Source organism: Acinonyx jubatus, chromosome D3 (genome assembly GCF_027475565.1).
Source record: "Acinonyx jubatus isolate Ajub_Pintada_27869175 chromosome D3, VMU_Ajub_asm_v1.0, whole genome shotgun sequence".
NCBI lineage: Eukaryota > Metazoa > Chordata > Mammalia > Carnivora > Felidae > Acinonyx > Acinonyx jubatus.
Window position 1 is genome coordinate 19,132,026 of NC_069392.1, and position 12,051 is coordinate 19,144,076.

At 47.8% G+C, this 12,051-nt stretch overlaps 1 protein-coding gene across 3 annotated transcripts in view; it reads right to left on the bottom strand.

Moving 5' to 3' along the window:
* The window catches only part of SPECC1L (sperm antigen with calponin homology and coiled-coil domains 1 like), a 139,348-nt gene that overhangs the window by 3,118 nt on the left and 124,179 nt on the right, over positions 1-12,051 (bottom strand). For all 3 annotated transcript variants that reach the window (XM_027044117.2, XM_053206216.1, XM_053206217.1), the window contains 2 exons: positions 2,107-2,223; positions 1,218-1,277 (listed from right to left, as the gene is read on the bottom strand). In XM_027044117.2, the coding sequence (XP_026899918.1) occupies positions 1,218-1,277; positions 2,107-2,223 (177 nt within the window). The remainder of the gene's footprint in view (positions 1-1,217; positions 1,278-2,106; positions 2,224-12,051) is intronic.

Sequence of the window (12,051 nt, forward strand, 5' to 3'; positions counted from 1 at the left end):
AATATCAGTGATCTGTGAGATGCCAGCTGATGAAACCCAAGACTTGGATATATGACTAGAAGACCCCAAAAGAGTTTCACTGTTGCTGAAGAACATCCATGACTTTTCAGGGGAGCCATGCTCAAGAGAACCCATGGAACCATGGGTGAGGGACACAGAACATGTTGCCACAGCCAGCACAATGGAACGGGCCACCCAATGGTGGTATAGAAAAAAGAAAATACGTTTGTTCAATGTAAGATCTTGACTAAAAGCTCTTTAGGGTGGGGAAACGGACAGCTTTTTATATGTTAGTACTTTACATGTGATATAAAATAACCCAGCTAACGGGAAACATTTCAATAATGGTAATTTCTCTTTCTCTCTGTACAGCTGAATAGAGGACATACTTCTGTCAATTCAGAAGATACAACTTCTGGGACTTTACACGAACACTCCTGTGGGGTAAATATGAATGTAAACACTTCTTTAAAACCATCCAACTGTTACAAATGAGGGTAAGGGGTGCCCTTGAGTCCCTGACCCAGTCCCACAGGGCTCTTTACTCTGTGGAAATCTCAAGCTGGGCGCCCTGGACAAACACCTCAGTAGAGTTTATATATATAATGAAAGTGTCTCTAGGTGTGGAAGGACTGGCTTTGCATCTGGACGCAGTATTTTCTTCAGAAAGTCAGACATGGTGACAAGGTGGGAGCTCTGACAGAAGCATGTGTGGTTTGAGCTACTGCGGGCACTGAGCAGAGGCCTAATGACCCTGAAATGTGGGTTCTCTACAACTAATTTCTCACACTGTGAGTGGCATTTGCCACATCACTTGTGAAGCATGGCATACCTGCTCCACCTCTAAAGTCTCCTTCCTCAAATTGCGCTCGCCTCCTCTCCCCCTAGCATGACAAAAGGCAGACAAACCCACAGGAATGCATCTCTGACAATGACATGTTATTGTCATGAGATTCACCTGAAAAAGGTGACTCTAAGGAAGTCAAAGTCGCTGGGGCTGTGGTCAAGATGACTCCACCCACCTCAGGTGCTTCCTCAGGACGCACAAAGCGCCCACAGGACTGAGGTGAAACCCCTGCCGGGGCCCCTCTGGCAGGATGCTCACTCAGCCGGCCAGGGCCTGTGTGGACTCCTGTCTCGCCCAGTAGCCACCCAGGAACTCTCTTAATGAGAAGGAAGCTCTTCCCAACAAAAGAAGGGGCCTGCCAGTGACTCACCAGTGTGGATTTGATGCCGACGCTCTCAGCTGCCTGGAAGGCCAGGGTGAAGTTCCTTCGCTGTAAAAGAAACTGTGTGACTGGAGTGGACAAGCGAGGCCAGGAGGAAGGCAACCTGCACTACCTGTGCTGCCGGGGAAGATGGACAGCCACCTCCACTTGGTGCCAGAACAAACCTACACTGGAGCTCCTGAAGCCCCCACCTACCCCGACCACCCCTCCGCAGGGCCCACCCACTCCTCTGGTGACCAGCTGTAGAGCAATCTCCACAAGCCCCTTCTTTCCTCGCTGTGGAAAAGGGAAGCTTCTGACACATCAGCCCTGAGCTGCCTGGACCTGGACCCCAAAAGCTGATCAGAGACACCTGTCAAATGAGCTTCCTCCCCAGGGGAAAATCTTCAAGGCTTATCTGAGGGCAGGAGGGGACCAGAGGAAGGCTCGGGCCTGGGACCTCTCCTAGTGCCCATCTGGACGAGGGTTCTCCCCAACCTGTCTCCAAGCACCTCCCTGAGTGGGACACCCGGACTGCACAGGGCTGGCGGGAGGCTGGCCTGGTGTGGTGAGAGCCCTGCCCAGACTGCTCATGCCTTGAGCAGTTCTCCACGGCCAGTTCTTGGTAAAACCCTCAATTCTAAATATCATCACCCAGGAAGGCTGACAGCTCCCACAGGGAATGTTGTCACTTGGGGAATTCTGAACCCACCAAATGTCCTAGAAAGGCTGGTCAGGGACTGGCTGGCTCAGCACAAATAACTCAATCCCAGAACAAAACTGAGCTGGGGTGAGGCCACTGTGAGCCAGCAATGTGACTTGGGTCCTGCCAATGGAAGGCTCTGCCTCTCCTATGCGGTAAGGACTCCAGGAGCTGGCCATTCCACAGCCGGCCTACCTTATCTTGGCTGTTCAGCTCTTGATATGGAATGTGGGCCGGAAGGTACGTATGCAGGAGAGCACAGAAGGCCAGCCCGTCATTCCAACTGCTGCTGAAGTTTGTAATGTCAATATTCTGAAGGAAAAGAAGAAAAACAGGTAAGTAACACACGTTGTGATCTTCTGAGGAGGACGGTGAGGAGGAGGAAGGAGGCCTCAGATGCCACGTGGCCTCCAAATGCCAGGCAGGGGGAGCTTCTGGAGAAAGCACAGAGTGCTAGGGGCCATGTCCAAGACCATGTCCCAAGACCAGCAGGTGTCAGTGACTGGCCTGTAGCAATTCCCCACTCCATCCTATCCACCACCTACAGATTGCTGCCACCTTGGTGGCAAACGTTTGAGCCACCTCCTCTTCACGTGAAGAACAGTGGGCCCAGGGCGCTGTTCTGGCAGTTCTGCAGCATCGTGGGGCCCTGGGGAGCAGAGTTCTACGCTGAGAAGTTATGATTCAGCCTGACCTCCCCTATTAGGGCCCAGGCACAGATTTATAGTACATAAAAACCCCTGTGTTCTGAAGACATCAACAGCTGCCATCTTGCATTAGGAGACATTGGGAGCTGATTCACGCTGGGGCTGTGTGCGTCCCCACAGCGCTTCTCCCAGATCACCTCGACTTTCTCATTCCATATTTATAGTATAATTATTTGCAACCATAAAAGTAACATATTCAGAATAGCTGACTATATGGTAACACAATTTGGCTAATGTGTAGCCTTTACCTTACTTGCGAAAAAAAAATTTTTTTTTTTGAGAGAGAGAGAGAGAGAAGAGCATGCTCACTCGAGTGGGGGAGGGGCAGAGGGGCAAGGGGAGGGGCAGAGGGGCAAGGAGAGGGGGAGAGGGAGAGAGGGAAGGAGCGGGAGGGAGAGGGAGAGAGAGAGGGAAGGAGGGAGGGAGGGGAGGAGAGAGACAGAGAAAAAAAGAGAGAGAGAGAATATGAATCTTAAGCAGGCTCCACACTCAGCCCAGAGCCCGACTTGGGACTTAGCCATGAGATCATGACCTGAGCAAAATCAAGAGTCTGACCCTTAACCTTCTGAGCTACCCAGGCACCCCATAAGAATCCTTTTAAAAAAAAATTTTTTTTTTGTTTATTTATTTTTGAGAGAGACAGAGACAGAATACCAGTGGGTTAGGGGCAGAGAGGAAGACACAGAATCCAAAGCAGGCTCCAGGCTCCGAGCTGTCAGCACAGAGCCCGATGCGGGGCTCGAACCCACGAGCTGTGAGATCATGACCTGAGCCGAACTTGGACGCTCACCCGACTGAGCCACTCAGGCGCCCCAAGAATCCTTTTGAAAGTAAAACTCCACAATTAAATTTTGGAAATTCACACACTTTATATAAATGCCACAAACTGAAAAAGAGAGCACTTCCCAAACACCTCTTATTTAAGGTCACACTGTTCTTTCATGCAGACTTCAACTGCATCAAGGGTTAGTTCTGGGGGGGGCTGGGAAAGCCCACATTTTATTATTGAAGGCAAACCACCCATTCCTGGGTACAGGTTCCTACTCCTTCCTGGGACAAGTGATCACACAACAATATGAATACCATGTGTACACGTACAGAGTTTTACAAACTTTGCCATCCCTGACCCTGGTTTACAGACTGTTAGGTTCTCACACCAAGTAGGGGAATGGATGAGGGGCAGGTGGGGAGGACAGGACCAGGCCTGGCAACTGGCCCTTCAGGGAAGACAGTCTTAGTCCAGACTCAGCAGCTCTCAGGCAGTTTCCTTACAAAAGCAGCAAGCAGTGTGGAAGAGCACGGAGCTGAACTTTTCATAAGCTTTCATCATCCAAGTGAATTCTGGCCCTCGAATGCAGACACCCAGAATGCTGCCCTCTGGGGGCGGGGGGGGGGGGGGGGGGCGGCTTCTACTCAAACACAAGCCGTCAAGAAGGCAGCAGCTCTGTGGGCAATTATTCCAGAGGTCATTTCCCCTCTGTAACCTGATTATTTGGGGCAGCCAGTCACGCTGATCTGGCCTGAAATCATTGTTCCTAAACTGTGGTGAAAGAAATTACCAGATTAAAGCACAAAAGGATACAAACCTGCCAAGAGTCACAGGGAAGGTCGCAGTAAGCTTTCAGGGCCATCTGACTTGGCCTCAAAGAGTGCACCCGCCAACCCTCCCCCAGTGACTGGGGCCTGGCAGGTCTTCCCTGCCTCGGTGCTGCAGTCCCCACACTTCCTGGCCACGAAGACACAGTCCAAATAAGCATGCCTGTCCGGTTCCCGACAGCCCCTCCCCGCCCCCCTCCAGGGGACAATACCAGTCACCACCTCCTTTAAGGGCGCCGTGCAACCAGTGGTGTCTGACAGTTACTGCTGAGCCGCCACAGCAAACGTGCCGCTTTCATCTCACATGAATCTCAGGAAGCAGCCAGCCAAGGGGCGCCAGCACCATCTGGGAGGAAACTGGAAGTAGGGAAGGGAAATGACCTGTCCAAGGTGCTGGGCTGGTAGCAGGGAGGATTGAGTGTCAGTTTAATTCTATCACCCGGGAGCAGTTTTAGATAAGGAGGCTGGGGCACAAGGAGGCCCAGGTCCCAGAGCTGATCTACGTGGTTACTCAAACTCAGGCCTGTCCAAAGCCCATCCACACTCCAGAAATCAGACTAGATCTCATGACAAGTGCCCTGATCAAAGACCCGAGGGCACGGAGTATCACTGTGTGGACAGCAGGGCGAGAAGCTTCTTAATGACTGTCCAAGGCCTGTGGGAGGCCAACAGCAACATGTGGCTGCTAAGGACTCCCAACCCTTGCCCCCAGAGGTCACATTCATTTCTGGAGGAAAACAAATCTCTACTTCCTGCCGCCACAGCCCCCTCTTCCAGCTCCTGAAAGTCAGGCGTCTGGCAGAGCTGCCTACGTGCCTGGCTTCCCAGCACCTCCAGAGGAAACTGCTGCGCTCCAGCTCCCCAGCTGTGGGAACCCCAGCCTTCCCCAGCTTCCTCAACACAAACCCAACCTCAAACCTGGAACCTCCAGGCAGAGCAGCGACTTCATTTACAAAACATGCCAAAGATATTTAAACAATGAGGAAACAATGGCTTCTTGAGTTTCAGGGCAGGGGGAGTTAACTTTGAAGTACCTGACTATCAAACTTCCAAATCAAAACAAAGTCCAAACCCAGGCAGGCTGGCAGGTGTCACTGTCCCCGCCAGCTGAAGGCGAGCCAGGCTGGGCGCTGTACCCAGCAGGGACACTGAGGCCAACATGCAGGAAACCCAAGTGAGACCTTCAAATGCCCTGTCCCCATCCTTCTATCTCCTACCCCCTCCAGAGAGACCCTGGGGGAAAATGAGGCCAGTGCTTCAAAGGAAATGGAGAAAAGCCTAAAATCTGAGAAGGCAGGCCTCAGGCAAGGCTGCCATCACCCCATGCCACCATGGCTGTGCTGGGCCTGCACCCTCTGCTCCCAATCTCACTGCTTATTCATTTAAAAACAAAAATTTTTTTTTAACGTTTATTTATTTTTGAGAGAGAGAGACAGAGAGCATGAGCAGGGGAGGGGCAGAGAGAGAGGGAGACACACCATCTAAAGCAGGTTCCATGCTCCAGAGTTGTCAGCACAGAGCCTGACGCAGGGCTCAAACTCACAAACTGAGATCATGAGCTGAGCTGAAGTCAGATGCTTAACTGACTGAGCCAGGCGCCCTTCTGCTTGTTCGTTTTTGATGTTCAGGGCTGGGATATCAATCTACTGTGAAATAATGCAGATTGAACATGGAAAAGTCTATAAACAATGAAGCTGGTTCTCTGAGGCTGAAAAGGGTGCTAGAAAATCCAGATGGGAAGACAGGAAAGTTCTGCTGGCTTCCTCTCTGGAGCTCTTAATTTTGAGGCTATTAATTTAGGCTTAAGAAGCCACCTCGTCACAAAGTTATCTGTAATAGCCTTAGGACTTTCACAGATATACTTTTTGGCATGTTTATTTCACAAAGGATGTCTAGGAATGGACCTTCTATTTTCAAAAAGTGGCATTTTCAGTGCATAAGGGAAGTCCTTGACTGTAAAACCTAAGTGCACTTCTCCCTGGACAGAAGGGCCATTTACACCTTACAGATTACCACAGGGGCTGTGGTAGGATCAAGGGCCTTCCCCCCTGGATGTGCCCTGACTCCTACATGGATGGCTTCTTCAGCAGGCCAGCCAATACCTATAAAGTGAACTATTCTTAAAGCCCAAAGCACGATGTTTTCAGGGAATACACACACCAGTGCTCTTCTTACTGTTCACTATTCACAGGTACTGACACTAATAAGCTCTCCAAGAAGGAAACAGTTTTCTTTTTCTTTTTAAAAAATTTTTAATTTTTTATTTTAGAGACAGAGAGAGCACAAGTGGAGGAGAGAGGCAGAAGGAGAGAGAGAGAATCTTAAGCAGGGACTTGATCCCACGATCCTGGGATCAAGACCTGAGCCAAAATCAAGAGCTGGACTCTCAACTGACTAAGCCACCCAGGTGCCCCCAATTTTGTTTTTAAAACAGAGACACAGAAGTAGTAATTACAAAAATAGAGACATACAGTAGTAATTATAATGCAAGTTTCTTTAACAAAATTTTTTTTAATGTTTATTCATTTTTAATTCATTTTTTTTAATGTTTATTATTTATTTTTGAGAGTGAGACAACACGAGCAGGGGAGTGGCAGAGAAAGAGGGAGACACAGACTCTGAAGCAGGTTCCAGGCTCAGCACAGAGCCTGACATAGGCTCAAACCCACGAACTGTGATACCATGACCTGAGCCAAGTCAGACGCTTAACCGACTGAGCCACCCAGGCGCCCCCTATGTTTATTCATTTTTGAGAGACAAAGAGAGAGAGCACAAGCAGAAAAAGGGAGAGAGAGGGAGACACAGAATCTGAAGCAGGCTCCAGGCTCTGAGCGGTCAGCAAAGAGCCTGACGCAGGACCCCAACCCACGAACTGTGAGATCATGACCTGAGCCGAACGAAGTCAGACACTCAACCAACTGAGCCACTCAGGTGCCCCTATAATGCAAGTTTCTACTTAATGAATTCAGATTTTGCATTCAGTTTTCAGGTCAATTCAGGACTTTTCTACTTTTCTAGAGAAGTCTATGTTTGGGTTAGGCGGACAAAAATGAGAGGCTTATGATACGTGCCAGAACAAAAGTTCAAGAAAGCATTCAGCACAGACTCAAATGAGGCACTTTGTCGCATTTTCTCCCACAGGCGCACGTCCTCCCATCCAGGAAATGTCCACTAAGAGATCTGATGGGGCAGATGGACGTGGCCTGCTTCACAGGCCCATCTGTTGTCCTTTTCACTATCATAAAAATTCAGACCAGACACCTAACACCCTCACGCCCCTCCGTAGGATTGGCTGGGTGCTTCCCACTCATTCAATTCTTGACCTGGGCCAGAAGCCCTCTCCTGCTCCTGTGACTTAGATATGATGCTGTCCTTTGTCTGTGGCCTTCAGGTAGCCCCACTTTGGTGTGTGTTTGTATGCACTGAGAGTTGAGGGGTGGAGTAAGAGAGCGAAAAAATTACACAAAATCTCCACAGAAAAAAATTAAAAAGTGTCATAAAACATCTTAAAATGTTTTAATTGGTCTGAAGCTTAATTAAGGGCCATAAAATACACCCCCAAATTCCACATGTTCTTTAAGTAGTTATTAAGGTTCTGATCTATTTAAGGAAATGCCACTTTTATGGGCACAGGGCAAAAAGCCAAATACCATGATTCATCTCTCTGCTCACACCAATTTCCTTATGCCCGTCTCAACTGTGGAAGAGTGGGATCACAGCCAAACACAGACAGAGAGGCCAGGTCCTTCCTGCGACTGAAGATGCTGGGAATGCTACCTGCTGGGGGTCACAGCCCAGCCTTCAGGAGATACAAGTGAATTACAAACAAAACCAACCCTGCCCAAGGTGCCTCAGCCCCAGGCCATAGGTCAAGTTCTGGAGGGTGCGTGGAAACCTGAGAGAGGCAGGCAGGAGAGGGTACCTTTAAATATGTGGTATGGTAGGGGGATGTGAGGTCTAAATAGCATGAGGCTCTTGATCTCAGGGTCGTGAGTTCAAGCCCCACACTGGGTGTAGAGATTACTTAAAAATAAAAACTTAAACAAACAAACAAATAAATAAAATAGAGGGAAAAAACATCAAGAGACAGTATTTACCATTGCTGGTAGTGTTAAACACGGAGGGCCCCAGAAGACCCTGGATGTAACCAGCAAAAGCCTGCTTGGTGCCCAGGGCTGCCACGGCGTGAACTGGCAGGCCCACTCTGGCTGCAGATCTAAGGGAGGTGTCCTGGGGACCTTAGTGCTTTCTCCTTTTTGAAGTTTAGCTAAGCTCTCTCTGCTCCAGGTCAGAAGGAGAGGGGAAGGGAGGGGAGGGGAGGGAAGGAGGGCAGCATATATCCATGAGGCTTGCTCACCATGGAGTCCAGTGTTGGGACTACGTGGTAAAGAGGGAGGAAGGAAGGAACCAGCAACCCTGAAGACAGGGCCCTGCAGCTCGTGCCACTTGTCAGGGAGGGGCTTCTAATAAGGACCTTTGATCTTCACTGTGCATCAGAATCACGTGCAAGGCCTTTCCGAGGCCACATGTTCAGCTCTACCCCAGAGAGGCTGACCCAGTTGTCTGGACGTTATTTTCGTTAAAGGTCCCCAGATCACCTGAGTCAGGACCACTGATCTAAAGACTGACAGCGGTGGAAGTGCAGTGGATGGGAACATTTAAAAGGTGAAATCCGGGAGTTCATGATGATGCTCACAGAAGCACACCCAGCCCAGCTTGGAAACCACTCACAGTCTTGAGGGCTGGGAAACCAAGGGAGAGGATCAAGCACCGGATGGAACTTCCCCGACCAAACTGGATGTCAAAGCAATTAAACAGCTGATGAAAGAGTTTGTGAAGAGGAATTCTAAAGAAGCAGGAGTGACTGACAGAAATGGAATGGTACCATTTGGCAACAGTGATGATGAGTGGCCAGGACCATCTCAGAAACACAGAGCCAGTCCTGCTCTGCTCTATCTGAAAGGGCAGGACACAACTCCACAACTGAGGTGTTTCTGCCAAAACCTGGAACCGGAATCAGGTCTAACCTGTAGTTCTATTTTCCAGCTTATACTAGGGAGAGCAGCACAGGGATGTAGTCAGCAAAACCTAAAATGTAGAACTCTATAGAATACATGATCCACTTCCCTCAAGAGGACAAACTGAAAGGAAAAAAAACGGGGGTGAATTTTACAATTAAAATGGACTTAAAAGAGGTATGTTATCCAAATGCAACGTGTGAACCTTATCTGGATCTTATTTCTAACAAATCAATGAAAAAAAACCATGATTCAATCAGGAAGTTTAAACTAAATGTGAGAGGGCATTAAATGACTGGGAGTTGTTCTGGAAACCTCCAGGTGGGGGTGGAGAGTGCAAGGACCATGTGCAATGACTTGTGCCCAGGGGGCATGTGCACAGGGTCACTTTACCACTCTCATTACTGTAGTGGGTATTTGAAAATTTCCACACACAAAAAAACAAACCAACCTACAACTCAACAACTCAACTAAAAGATAAATAACCCAACTGCCCAAATGCAAAATCGAGCAAAGGATCTGAACATTTACCCAAAGAAGACAGATGAATGGCCAACAACACATAAGAAGACACTCAACTCCATTAGGCAGCAGGGAAATGCAAATCAAAACTACTAAGAGCTACCACTTCACAGCCAATAGAACACATGTCATTTTACAAAACGGAATAACAGGGGCATCTGGGTGGCTCAGTTGGCTGGGCGTCCAACTCTTGGTTTCAGCTTAGGTCATGATCTCACAGTTTCATGGGTCCAGGCCCGTGTTGGCCTCTGTACTGGCAGCGCAGAGCCTGCTTTGGGTTCTTTCTCCCTCCCCCAGTCGCACTGTCTCTGTCTCTCTCAAAATAAATAAATTAAAAAAAAATTGAATAACAAGTGCTGGCGAGGATGTAAAGAAATGAGAATTGTACACTGCTGACGGGAATGGAAAATGATATAGCTGCTGTGGTAGTTCCTCAATAAGTTACACATATAATTCTCAGATAACCTGGCAGTTCCACTCTAGGTATCCATATGAAAGTGAAAACAGGCGTGGAAATTAATACCTGCCCAGGAATGTTCACAGCAGCATTATTCACAATAGCCAAAATGTGGAAACAACCAACCAACAAAAGTCTACCAACAGAAAAATAAACACAATGTGGTATATCCATACAACGGAAATTTTTGAGTCATAAAAAAATGAAGTACTGGGACACCTGGGTGGCTCAGTCGGTTAAGTGTCCAACTTCAGTTCAGGTCATGATCTCACAGTCTGTGAGTTTGAGCTCCGCTTTGGGCTCTGTGCTGACAGCTCGGAGCCTGGAGCCTGCTTCCGATTCTGTGTCTCCCTCTCTCTCTGTTCCTCCCCCACCTGCACTCTGTCTCTCTGTCTCTGTCTCTCTCTCCTCTCTCCTCAAAAATAAAGATAAAAAAATTTTTTTTAAAGTGAAGTACTGACACGTTACAACACGGATAAATCTTGAAACATTCTGCTAGGTGAAAGCTAGACACAAAGGCCGCATATTGTAGGACTCCATTTATACTCAACATCCAACTTACTGAGATTCAGAGAAAGCAGATTAGTGGCTGTCAGGGCGTGGGAATAGGGAGTGACTGCTAATGGATATGGGGGTTTCCATTTGGGGGTGAGGAAAAGTTCTGGAACCCCACACAGTGGTGATGGTTGCATAACACTGTGAATATACTTAATGCCCCTGAACTGTGGACTTAAAAATGGCTGGAACAGGAAAATTTTAGGTTTTGTCTGTTTTACCACAGTAAAAACAACAACAAAAACAAAACAAAACAAACAAACCAAAAACAAACTCAACCCCCCCCCCCCAAAAAAAAAACTGGCGGATGGTCTGAAGTAGTTCATGCTCAATAAACTCTATACACCAAGTAGATCTCATAAGCAACTAACTTATCCTAGAGCGTTCACTGGGAAGTCACATTGCTTAAATATGATTCAAAGTAGGTTTTATGGGAACTTTTACAGCCCTACTTAAAAAAATTTCTTAAAAACAAGTAGTTGAACATGGAAGGCAGGGTATCAACCTATTCCCTTCACCACCAGGATAAACAAGCAACTATGGTAACTAGAAAGGAAGCTGATCCATCATTCTCTGTATCGCTGTTCCAAAGTCAAGGGAGGGAAACTGCCATGATTCTGTGGGTGAGACAGCTACATTTAACCACAATGATGTTGCTCAAAGTAGCAAGCACATTTCTAGGATACAGCTCCAACTGTATCGAAGCTTCACAAAAACAAAATCTAGTATAATAATATTTTGGGCTATATAAATTATTTCAGTCAAATGAACCAATTTTGGGGGAACAATTCAGAATAAGTTAGCAAATGTCATCCTAAGAGATGGGAGTAATATCCCCACATTTCCCATAAACTCCTTCAAAGGGAGACTTTTTGTGGAGGAACACACAGGAACCAAGATACCTGCTTTTTGAAAATTCAGGAAAACTGCCACTAGGAAGGGACGGTAGGCAAGAGCCGCTGACTAGGTCCTACTTGTCCTGGGCATATTATGAGCAGTCTTATGAGCAGCTTAGGAATCAGTCCTGCCTTTTCTAGATTTAGTTTAGCTTTGGCAGAGGTTATTACTCATCAAAATGCAATTTGAACTAAAGGAGACACGCACAGAAATCCTCAAGCAACATTTACCATGGTGTGTGCTCTGGGGAAGGGCTTGCTTGGCAAAGGAGGAGAGAAGCTTCATCTCCTCATCCTAACCTTCCCAACGGCTTCCCTGAGAATACTTGTGTTTGAGAGGAAGAAAATGAGGCATTCCACAGTATCTTTGGGATGGCCTCCTTTAGTCT